Here is a 12,301-nt window from a genome sequence, read left to right as displayed (position 1 = left end):
ACAGTATTGTTATTTTTTGTTTATTTCTCTTCTCTCTCTTCTAGACTAGGCTACTTGAGGGCATGGACTATGTTGTTTTTCATTTTGTCTTCCTAAGACAAGAACATGCACCCAAATATCTAGGTCCTATGGTTTTGTTGACATGTGAACTTCTTTCTTGACATATAGATTTCAATATAATTAGTCATAGAGTTGCTTGAAGCTGAAAGATTTTTAAGTAAGCGACTTGCCTATGGGCAAGGGTTAGTATATCAGAGATGGAGAATAAATTTAGTTCTTCATGGATCTATTTCTAGAATTTGATCTCTTATATCCTCCTACTTTTCACTTAGTGATGAATAAATGCTTATTGAATTCATGAGCAGGACTATAAGGTTTTTAAAATTCTCTGTCCCTTCTAAGGACAAACTACATGCCTCTAAAATGTGTCAATTTCTTTTAATGAAATTTCAAACACACTGACCAGAGAAAAATCTCTTTTATTTAATACAGGGTTAAATAGTATCATTGCCTGGCACTTCTGTACATAGTCCTTCACTGTCTTAGTCATATATAATACACATGGTCAAACCTACAATAAATAGTGTATACATATAACATCTAATTACACATATATGGGTCAGCAGAAATACAAACATAGGCATAAAGATATACTTCTATAGCAGCCCCAAATCTAGAAATTCCAGGACACTTGGGAGATTTGGGTACGTGCAGTAGACTTATTTATTTTGCCAAAGTTTTGAGATTGGACTATGCTAAGAAAACTTGTACTTTTTGTTGCTTCATCTCTGATGTCCACTTTCTTGGTTATTACAGATCGTTTGGACAACTCTTGGAGGTTTAGAAAGAACTTGGTCAGTAGGTTCCAAACACAGAGGACCCCTAAGGGAAAAAATGTTTAGGGGGAAAAGAATGAAGGGAAAAGCAGGTAATAATAGGGACAAAATAGAGAAGTTAGAATCTTTCTTTTTGGCAGGATGGTGTTCTGAGAAGTCATTGGGATGATATAGTTGGAACATAGATCTAGATATGGACAAGGACTCAGATGTCATTTAGTCCAATGCAATCATTTTACAGAATTGATTTTCCTATAGGATAATGTGGCCTAGAGGTTAAGGAACGTGGCAAATCATAGAACATAGGTAATAATCATTAGAAGCAGAATTTGTATCTAGGTTCTCTAACTCCATAGTTGAAATTCTTTACACTAATTCAGTCTTCTTCCCATCTAAGAGAGACAAAGATTTTACAATGTTGACAGAGCCCCTGGTCTTAAATGTTCCAAGCTTCTTTGGGTGACCAATTCCAGGCCATCAATAATGGCAGTGAAAAGGAGGAGAGGCGCTGGAGAGTATGGCACTTTTTAAGAGGGCTCAATATTTTTGACCAAGGTTAAGCCCCTTTTGAAATTGAAAGTTTGGAGAAAATCCTGGAAAAAAAGGACCTCCAAAAAGTGGGTGATACACTGTAAACTCATATTGCCTCCTCCTGCTTTAGCACTGTCCTGACACTACTTTTATTATTTTTATTTTGTTTCTAAATGCCTTCATTTTGGTGTAGTTAGGTGGCACAGTGGATAGAATATCAGACTTGGAGTTGGGAGGGCTTAGGTTCAAATGTGACTTCAGATACTTTCTAGCTATCTGAATATGGGCAAGTCAAAGCCTCATTTGCCTAGTCTTTGCCCTTCTGTTGTAAAGCTGTTACTAGGAAAGAAGGAATGTGTTAAAAAAAAAAAAGCACTCATTTTTTTCTCCTTCAAAGACACTCCTTATAGCCATGTCTTTCTTGGCCAGATGTGTCATGATGGAGGGGAAAGTGTGATGGACAATAGAGGAAGACAAAGGGAAGGATGTTCTCTGAAACTCTTCACTAGGAATTGGTATTTTCCATAGTCCCACACCCCAACTTACCCTCTGAAAAAGCTACCCCTAGAACTGAATCTAGATGAGTTTCAATAATTTAGGATGAAAGATTCTCCTGTGTTCCCCCAATCCCCTCACCTCCAACCACAGATGGATTGTCTCTGATCTTACCTCAGGGGTGTAGGGGACACTTACCACAGGCATAATACAAAAAGATAATTATATAATTTGAATGAAAAACCCAGGTGACTTTGAAATCAACGTATTGTTTCTCGATATTGTTCTTCAGGTCTTGGTAGTACAGTATGATTGCTGAGAGCAGGCAGGTTCCTGCTGTCCAGAGAGAAAGAGGAAAAAAAAAACCTCCTGGAGGACTTGAAATCCACAACTGAAGTTTTAGCTAAAGAGAGGACATTCCAATCATTACCTAGAAATGCTCTTGCTCAAGAATTTATCTAAAAACAGATTATATTGGCAGGTATATCTGAAACTAAAGGTGTGGACTAATGACAAAGGTATATTGATTTAGGCAGGATCAGTAATATAACCCCAAAGTCAATTGTATTAACAGTTTGGGGCAAAGGAAGTATGTGGGTACCTGAAAGGAAGCTGATAAAGCTAAAGATGTATTTGCGGCCTTTGATCGGAGGAAGCAGATAAGTGTAATCCAATCCCAAGGCAAAGGTCAGGATAATGGAAAATAGAGTACTTGTGGCCATCAGGTTCCAGACTGACTTCTTTAAATCTGTGGGAAGGAGAGTTTGAGCTGGGATCATTAATAATATTTCTTGCAATTTTATTTCCAACTAGGATCTATAAAGCCCTCAGTAGAGATGAGACTAAGGAGAGAAGAAACAGGAAATTTCTTCCAGGACAGAAAAAAGGAAGAAGTGGAAAACAGGGCCAGGGAACTTGAATTCAAATGCAAGAAGAAAAATCCAATGAAAGCATTCTCTATACTTGTAATCCTTTTAACTTCATAACTCTTCCTTTGCTTTTCCTAGAGTCAATGGCTTAGATGACATCCACCATGCACAAAATCTCTTGCACTACTCTAAAACTGATTTCACTTAATATCATTGGCTTTGCTCCCAGCCCTCAATCTACCTCCTGCCATTTGTCCCATTTGTCCACTCCATGCCAGTGATTTCCTTCCCAAAGCCCAGCATTAAGACTGTCTAGCTTCCACTGAATTCTATATTTTCCAGAAATAACATGTTTAATGAAAGTTCCCAGCAACTGGTTGATTATGAAAGTAATAAAGGTATAGACTAAAGACTCTATAGACTAAGAAATGTTTCAATCAACAAGATGGTGAGAAAGCTAGCTGCCCAAGGAGGCAAAGTCCAAGGCTAACTTCCTTGCCTTTTCCCTCCATAGTTTATTGCTGACCTGGTGTAACATTGGTGCAGTCTAAGAGGATACAAGAGGTCCAGGGGCTGCTGGAAATGTATTTCCCTGATGGTGTCATCTTCAGCTTAACCCATTCCTTCTGGATCAAACCTAAAAGCATCATTATTAGTGCTAAGCAGGAGATGCACAGGCTCTGGGACTCCATGGTCCTAATTTGGGATAGTTTCAATGCCACTAGACATTGGAAAGAGGAAGGAGAGAAAGACAGAGAGAGAGACAGAGAGACAGAGAGACAGTGACAGAGACAGAGAGAGAGAGGCAGAGAGAGAGAGAGACAGAGACAGAGAGACAGAGAGAAACAGAGAGAGAGAGAGAGAGAGAGCTTTTGTCCTCAGCAAGTTTTCTATCTGTCCCAAGCCAAGATCAATTCTGAAACTAGGCTTTTTGATTTCCTCTACCCTAATGTCTCACACCTAAAACTGTCCCTCCCTCTGTGAATTAGCTGATTTTAGAATCAGCAGCTGAAGGACAAGTGAAGTTTCTGGATTTTGTGAGGTAGCAGTGGGAGGATATGGGAAGGATGATTAGGCTGAGGTGTTACCCCCCATTCTTGTCAGTTCCACCCTTGGCCCTGTCTCCAGGAGAGATTCCCAACTGTCATGGAACTGTTTTTTCTAGTTTGACCTTTGACCCTTGAGCCCTGCACATGGGAAGGAATCTGGAGAGATAGAACCATTTATGACATCTAAAGCACTGTGCTAGTTGCTTGGAGAGACAAAAGATTAAAACTGGCCGTGACTCTGGAGAACACCAACTAGTGAATGTAGTTTGACCTGTCCTAAATAGGTAATAATAATATAATAAAACAAGAAGACCTAAAAATGATAGTGGTTTAAGATGGATGTGATATTTTATGAGAAATTTGAGAAAAGAAAGATCTTTTATTACTGTGGTGCATATGAAGGGAAGAACAAAGGAAAGTTTTCATCATTGATTAAGGATTGTGTCTGTCTCTAGGCTTTGTATCAGCTTTTGGCATGTGGATAGGCATTCTGGGAAGCAAGCTCTAGGGAAGAGAGAAGTGGATCCACATAATAATTAAGGACATGAAATTTCACATATATATTCAGCCCATAGTCACTGGTGAGACTTAAAAACAGATTTTATTTAAAGCATCTCTCTATCCATTAGATCACATAGCTTTTCTACTAACCTGACTTTATTTGAGTGTATGAGAGAGAGATAAGGGTGGGAGAGAAGGAAGGGAGGATAGGAGACACATGATGTGATTTTTATCAGGCCTCTCACACTCTCTTGGGGATGATTTCAGGAGATGGAGAATTATTGGTTTTAAAAGTAGGAAACAGACTTGAAAATTTCTAGAGGCTAACTCAGAAATCTTTACATAGCATTGGGTTGCCCACTCAGTCTCGTTTTTTCTCATTTTGAGGGAGCCCAGGTCTCTCTCCTTTTTCAAACATGTATTTATTTATTTTTAAGTTAATTTTTATTTTAAAATATTTTTCCATCTTTCTATGATTCATTTTCTTTCCCTTCCCTCTTCCCTCCTTCCTTCCAGAGCTGGGAAGCAATTCCACTGGGTTGTACAAATGACAATTGATACCTATTTCCATATTATTCATTTTTGCTATTGAGCAATCTTTTAAAGCCTAAACCTCAAATCACATATGCAGATATACATGTAATAAGTGATGTCATATGTTTTTCTTTTGCATTTCTACTCCTATAGATCTTTCACTGCGGATAGCATTCTTTTACATAAGTCCTTCAGGAGTGTCCTGGCTTGTTGCATTGTTACTAGTAGCAAACGTTGGATTGTTCCACAATATTTTAATTTCTGTGCACAATGTTCTCCTGGTTTGGCTCATTTCACTCTACATCAGTTCATTGCAGTTCTCCGAGTTCATATAGAAATCCTCCACATCATCATTCTTTACAGCACAGTAGTATTCCAATGTTATCATATACCAAAATTTGTTCAGCCATTCCCCAATTGAGGGACAACACTTTGTTTTCTGATTTTTTTGTCACCACAAAGAGTATGGTTATGAATATTTTTTGTACAAGTATTTTCTCTTATTATCTCTTTGTGGTATAAACCTGGTAGTAGTATGGCTGGATCAAAGGGCATGCACTCTTTTAAAGCCCTTTGTGAATATCCAAACTCCCTCCAGAATGGTTGGATCCATTCACAACTCCATCAGCAATGCATTAGTGTTCTGATTTTGCCACAACCCCTCCAACATTTGTTATTTTCCTTTACTGTTATATTGGCCAATCTGCTAGGTGTGAGATGGTAACAGCATTGTTTTGATTTGCATTTCTCTAATTAAGAGAGATTTAGAACACTTTTTCATGTGATTATTGATAGTTTTGATTTTTTTTTTTAAATCTGAAAACTGCTTATTCATGTCCTGTGACAATTTGTCAATTGGAAAATGGCTTGATTTTTTTGTACAATTGACTTAGCTCCTTATAAATTTGAGAAATTAGACCTTTGTCAGAGGTTTTTCTTATAACCCCCCCCCCCAATTTATTGCTTCCCTTCTAATTTTCATTGCATTGATTTTGTTTGTACAGAAACTTTTTAATTTAATATAATCAAAATTATTTATTTTACATTTTGTAGTGTTCTCTATCTCCTTCTTGGTCTTAAATATCTTCCCTTCCCATAGATCTGGTATGTATACTATTCTATGTTCACCTAATTTGTTTATGATTTCCTTCTTTATATGTAAGTCATTTACCCATTCTGAATTAACCTTGGTAGACGGTGTAAGATGTTGATCTAGACCTAATTTCTCCCATACTGTTTTCCTATTTTCCCAGTAATTTTTGTCAAAAAGTGGGTTCTTGATCCAGAAACTGAGATCTTTGGGTTTATCAAACACTATCTTGCTGTTGTCATTTACCCCACATCCATTCCATAGATCCACCTTCTTCTGTCTCTAAGCCAGTACAATATTGTTTTGATGATCACTGCTTTAGAGTATAGTTTGAGAACTGGTTACGCCAGACCTTCATCCTTCACATTTTTTTCATTAGTTCCCTTGATATTTTTGATTTTTTGTTCTAGATGAACTTTGTAATTTTCTAATTCTGTAAAGAAGTTTTTTGGTAGTTTGATAGGTATAACATGGAATAAGTAAATCAATGTAGGTAGGATTGTCATTTTTATCATATTAGCTCATCCAACTCATGAGCAATTTGTTTTTTCAATTTTTTAGATGTAGTTTTATTTGTGTGAAGTGTTTTGTAGTTATGTTCATATAATTCCTGAATTTGTCTTGCAAGTAGATTCCCACTTATTTTATCTTGTCTAGAGTGATTTTAAATGGAATTTCTCTTCCTAACTGTTGCTGCTGAGTTTTGTTGGAAACATTTAGGAATGATGATGATTTATGTGGGTTTATTTTGTACCTTGCAACTTTGCTAAAGTTATTGATTATTTCTATTAGCTTTTTAGTGGATTTTCTTAGATTCTCTGGGCATAGCATCATGTTATCTGCAAAGAGTGATAGTTTAGTTTCCCAATTGCTTACTTTGATCCTTTCAATTTCTTTTTTTTCTCTAATTGCTAAAGTTACATTTCTAGTACAATATCCTTGCTTCACCCCTGATCTTATTGAGAAGGCATCTAACTTATCCCCACTGCAGATGATACTTGCTGATGATTTCAAATAAATACTGTTTATTATTTTGAAGAAAGTCCCTTTTATTCCTATATTTTTTAGTGTTTTCAATAGGAATGGGTATTATATTTTGTCAAAGATGTTTTCTGCATCTATTGAAATAATCATGTGATTTCTATTAGTTTGGTTGCTGATATAGTCTATTATGCAGATGGTTTTCCTAATATTAAACCATCCTTGCATTCCTGGTATAAATCCCATGTGGTCATAGTGAAATCCTTGTGATCACTTGCTGGAGTCTTTTTGCTAGCATTCTATGTAAGATTTTTACATCTGACTTCTGGTTAAGATGGCGGCGTAGAAGCAGCGAAAGTTCAGACCTTGGAAACCCTTCCTTACCGATTGCAAACAGAGTGCTCCTAGGACACCAAAATTCAAGCTGAACAACAGGATAGACCTGGGGAACCCTCCTCCTGGACCTGGATCAAAAGATATCGCACCCCAAAAGCCAGAACCCTAGATCACTCGGATCTAAGGGATAGGCAGAAGGAAGGTCCGAGGACCCCCCCCCCCCCCCAACCCAGAGTGCTGAGCCCACGGCAGCAGCGGGAACCTCAGGGCTCTGAGGACTCACCTTGAAAGCAACCTGAGCCAGTCTCCGGGGTGCCCAACACAGGCGGCAGGGCAACATAGAGAGAAGGGGGAAGCCTGTAGCCCCCTGGCTGGGTCCTTCCATCTGAGTCTCAAGGGAGGTCCCAGCTTTAGGGCACCAGCTGAACCCAATCCCATCAGGAGCCCTCAGAACTACTGAAAGGACAGAAAACTCAGGGCTGGCAAAGGGGTTGCTCCAAAGAGCTTACCTTGAAAGTAACCCAAGCCAGTCTCCGGGCATTCAACACAGACTGTGGAGGAGGAGCTTGTTTTTTTTTTCTTCCTTTTTTTGGCTCGGGGATCATTCGGCCCATACCACCTGAACCTAATCCCATCAGGAGCCCTCAGAGCTTCTGAAAGAACAAAAACCTCAGTGCCCGTGAAGGGCTTACATTGAAAACAACCCGGGCCAGTCTCCAGGCATTCAACACAGATTGTAGAGGAGGAGGTTTTTTGCTTCAGGGCTCATTTGGCCCAAACCAGGTGAACCTAATCTCATCAGGAGCCCTCAGAGCCCAGGCAAGCCATGACCCCTCCCCCCCTTAGAGAGCAGGGTCTTCTGAAAAAACCAGTTGAACCTAATTCTATCAGGAGCCCTCAGAGCCCAGGGAGGCCATGCACCTCCCCCCTTAGGGAGCAGGGTCTTCTGAGAAAACAGAAACCTAGAGGCGAAGTCAAGATGGCAGCCTAGAAGGAGCATAGACCTAGCAGCCTGGCCAGAGCTTTGGAGATCCTCCATATTTGCTCCAGCCGTCCAGGAAGTTTAAAACTCAGAGTAAACCCAGCCCAACTAAGCTGAACTCAATCCCATCAAAAGTCTCCAGAACGCAGGGAAGCCCAGGCTCCCCATCCATCCTCATTGACTGCTGGACTTTAAGCCAATCAAAAGCCTCCAGAGGACAGGAAAGCTCAAACCCCCAACAACCCTGCCCCAGAGATTACACCAAGAGATCTTCTGTTAAAGCTCCAAGAGGGGAGACTGATAGAAGTCCCCAAAAAACAAAAAAAATGAGTGGAACAAGAGCACAGACAAATATGGGGAGTAAAGAAGGGGTGAATTTGAACAAACAACAGAAACAGAAGAAAGAAACTACAATAGACAGCTACTACTCAGCAAATGGAACAGAGGGGGAGAGATCAGCAAATGATAAACCAGAAATCCTAGCGAATTGGATACAGGCTATGGAAGAACTCAAAACTCAACTAAGAGAGGCTGAAGACAATTGGGAAAAGAACTTAAAAATTAAGATAAGTCATCTGGAAACAGAGGCACTTGAACTAAAACGAGAAAATAGTGTCCTGAAAGCCAAAATCAACCAGCTGGAAAATGAGGCAAAGGAGATGAAAGATGAGGCAAAGGAGATGAAAGAGGAGGTAAAGAGGATGAAAGATGATCTTCAAAGAAAATCAGACCAGAAGGAAAAAGACGACCAAAAAGCCAGAGATGAAATCCAATCTTTAAGAACCAGAATAAAACAACTAGAATCAAGTGACCTCACAAGGCAGCAGGACACTATAAAACAAAACAAAAAGAATGAAAAAATTGAGGAAAATGTGAAGCATCTCATTCACAAAACAGATGATTTAGAAAATCGTTCAAGAAGAGACAATTTAAGAATAATTGGACTACCAGGAGACCACGACAAAAGAAAAAGCCTGGACATAATACTAGAGGAAATTATCCAGGAAAACTGTCCCGAGATCCTAGAACAAGAGGGGAAAGTGGAGATTGAAAGAATCCACAGATCACCCCCTGTATTTAATCCCCAACTGACAACACCAAGAAATGTTATAGCCAAATTCAAAAACAATCAGATGAAAGAACAGATATTACAAGCTGCCAAGAAGAAGCCATTCAGATACCATGGAAACACGGTGAGGATAACACAGAATCTGTCTGCATCCACACTGAAGGACCGAAAGGCATGGAATACAATATTCCAGAAAGCAAGGGAACTAGGTCTAGAGCCAAGAATAAAATACCCATCAAAACTGATTATATTCTTACAGGGGAAAGTATGGCCATTTAACACAACAGAAGAGTTCCAAGCATTCACAAATAAAAAAAAACCAGACCTGAACAGAAAATTGGAAGTCCAACCACAGAACTCAAGAGAATCATCAAAAGGTAATTAAAAAAGAGGAGGAAAAAACAACAACAACAACAACAACAACAACAACAAAATTTTTAAGAGACTCAATAAGTTAAAATGATATGTATCCCTATAAGAAAATAGGTCATTGGTTACTTAAAAACTGTTGCTATCACCTGAGCAGCTAGAAGAACTACACTCAGAGGGAACAGTGACAAATTGTATAGGATGAAAGGACAAGACATAAATAGGTATATAGATATATGCATGCATAAATACATATACATGTGTATGTATATATATATATATATATACATACATACATACATACATACATGACTAAAGCTAAAAAAGAAAAGAGGTTATGACCAAAAGAAATTGGAAAAGAAACAAATGGGGGTAAATTTGTATGTCACAAACAAGCTTAGGTGGGAGGGGGAAGAACATCGATACACTGGAAGGGTAAAGAGGTTGGAGATAGGAAATACTCAACTCTTAGGTACTTTGAAACTGACCCAAAGAGGGAAGAACAATCCAATCCATTGGGGAAGAGAATAGATCTGCTCCCTATAGGGGAGTAGAAGGGTAAAAAACAGACTGGTGGGGAGGGAAGCAGTACAAGGGAGGGAGAGGGTGGGGGGGGGAATTTTAAAATGACTACAGGGGAAAATAAAGGAAGGAATAAGGGAGGGGGTAGAAAGGGAAGTACAAGGGGGACTGATTTAAAGTAAATCACTGGACTAAAAGGTAGAGCTGAAGAAAAAAGGTTAGAATTAGGGAAGGATATTAAAATGCCAGGGAGTCCACAAGTGACAGTCATAACGTTGAATGTGAATGGGATGAACTCACCCATAAAACGTAGACGAATAGCAGAATGGATTAGAATCCAAAACCCTACCATATGTTGTCTTCAAAAAACACATATGAGGCAGGTAGACACCCACAAGGTCAGAATTAAAGGATGGAGCAAGACCTTCTGGGCCTCAACTGACAGAAAGAAGGCAGGAGTCGCAATCATGATATCTGATAAAGCCAAATCAAAAATAGACCTGATCAAAAGGGATAGGGAAGGTAATTATATTTTGTTAAAAGGGACGTTAGATAATGAGGAAATATCACTAATCAACATGTATGCACCAAATAATATAGCACCCAAATTTCTAATGGAGAAACTAGGAGAATTGAAGGAAGAAATAGACAGTAAAACCATATTAGTGGAAGACTTGAACCAACCATTATCAAATTTAGATAAATCAAATAAAAAAATAAATAAGAAAGAGGTAAAAGAAGTGAATGAAATCTTAGAAAAATTAGAATTAATAGACATAGGGAGAAAAATAAATAGGGATAAAAAGGAATACATCTTCTCAGCACCACACGGCACATTCACAAAGATTGACCATACATTAGGTCACAGAAACATGGCACACAAATGCAGAAAAGCAGAAATAACAAATGCAGCCTTTTCAGACCACAAGGCAATAAAAATAAGGATCAGTAATGGTACATGGAAAACCAAATCAAAAACTAATTGGAAATTAAATAATATGATACTCCAAAATCGTTTAGTTAGAGAAGAAATCATAGAAACAATTAATAATTTCATCGAGGAAAATGACAATGGCGAGACATCCTTTCAAACCTTTTGGGATGCAGCCAAAGCGATAATCAGAGGTAAATTCATATCCCTGAGTGCATATGTTAACAAACTAGGGAGAGCAGAGATCAATCAATTGGAAATGCAAATAAAAAAAACTCAAAAGCGACCAAATTAAAAATCCCCAGCAGAAAGCCAAACTAGAAATCCTAAAAATTAAGGGAGAAATTAATAAAATTGAAAGTGATAGAACTATTGATTTAATAAATAAGACAAGAAGCTGGTACTTTGAAAAAACAAACAAAATAGACAAAGTACTGGTCAATCTAATTAAAAAAAGGAAGGAAGAAAAGCAAATTAACAACATTAAAGATGAAAAGGGGGACATCACCTCCGATGAAGAGGAAATTAAGGCAATCATTAGAAATTACTTTGCTCAACTATATGGCAATAAATACACCAATTTAGGAGAAATGGATGAATATATACAAAAATACAAACTGCCTAGACTAACAGAAGAGGATATAGAATTCTTAAATAATCCCATATCAGAAAATGAAATCCAACAAGCCATCAAAGAACTTCCTAAGAAAAAATGCCCAGGGCCTGATGGATTTACCAGTGAATTCTATCAAACATTCAGAGAACAGTTAATCCCAATACTATACAAACTATTTGACATAATAAGCAAAGAGGGAGTTCTACCAAACTCCTTTTACGACACAAACATGGTACTGATTCCAAAACCAGGCAGGTCAAAAACAGAGAAAGAAAATTATAGACCAATCTCCCTAATGAATATAGATGCAAAAATCTTAAATAGGATACTAGCAAAAAGACTCCAGCAAGTGATCAGAAGGATCATTCACCATGATCAAGTAGGATTCATACCAGGGATGCAGGGCTGGTTCAACATTAGGAAAACCATCCACATAATTGACCACATCAACAAGCAAACTAGCAAGAACCACATGATTATCTCAATAGATGCAGAAAAAGCATTTGATAAAATACAACACTCATTCCTATTAAAAACACTAGAAAGCATAGGAATAGAAGGGTCATTCCTAAAAATAATAAACAGTATAT

At 38.1% G+C, this 12,301-nt stretch overlaps 1 protein-coding gene across 4 annotated transcripts; it reads right to left on the bottom strand.

Moving 5' to 3' along the window:
* Positions 1 to 459: 459 nt before the first annotated feature.
* TMEM225 (transmembrane protein 225) lies at positions 460 to 3,889 on the bottom strand. Of its 4 annotated transcripts, XM_007494599.3 has the most exons (5): positions 3,820 to 3,887; positions 3,258 to 3,368; positions 2,464 to 2,610; positions 2,061 to 2,198; positions 460 to 882 (listed from the first exon to the last, which is right to left on the bottom strand). In XM_007494599.3, the coding sequence occupies exons 1-5, from the start codon at positions 3,824 to 3,826 to the stop codon at positions 674 to 676; spliced, it is 612 nt and encodes a 203-aa protein (XP_007494661.1). In that variant the 5' UTR covers positions 3,827 to 3,887; the 3' UTR covers positions 460 to 673. The 4 variants fall into 4 exon arrangements, with proteins under 4 accessions (XP_007494661.1, XP_007494663.1, XP_007494660.1 ...); XM_007494601.3 differs by lacking the exon at positions 3,258 to 3,368 and having other exon boundaries at positions 3,820 to 3,889; XM_007494598.3 differs by having other exon boundaries at positions 3,258 to 3,886.
* Positions 3,890 to 12,301: the final 8,412 nt, after the last annotated feature.

This window comes from Monodelphis domestica, chromosome 4 (assembly GCF_027887165.1).
Source record: "Monodelphis domestica isolate mMonDom1 chromosome 4, mMonDom1.pri, whole genome shotgun sequence".
NCBI classification, from domain to species: Eukaryota; Metazoa; Chordata; class Mammalia; order Didelphimorphia; family Didelphidae; genus Monodelphis; species Monodelphis domestica.
The sequence above is the reverse complement of the archived record's forward strand: the minus strand, read 5'-3'. Positions and strand labels throughout refer to the sequence as shown.

What these genes read in the sequence shown, in the direction of transcription:
- TMEM225 (XM_007494598.3), bottom strand. Translation starts at nt 3,423, where the DNA reads ATGGAGTCCCAGAGCCTGTGCATCTCCTGCTTAGCACTAATAATGATG. An exon ending in CTTTATCAGCTTCCTTTCAG is followed by an intron (nt 2,199 to 2,463) that starts GTACCCACATAC and finishes CTCTCTGGACAG; the next exon opens with CAGGAACCTGCCTGCTCTCA. An exon ending in CTTTTTGTATTATGCCTGTG is followed by an intron (nt 883 to 2,060) that starts GTAAGTGTCCCC and finishes TTTTTCCCTTAG; the next exon opens with GGGTCCTCTGTGTTTGGAAC.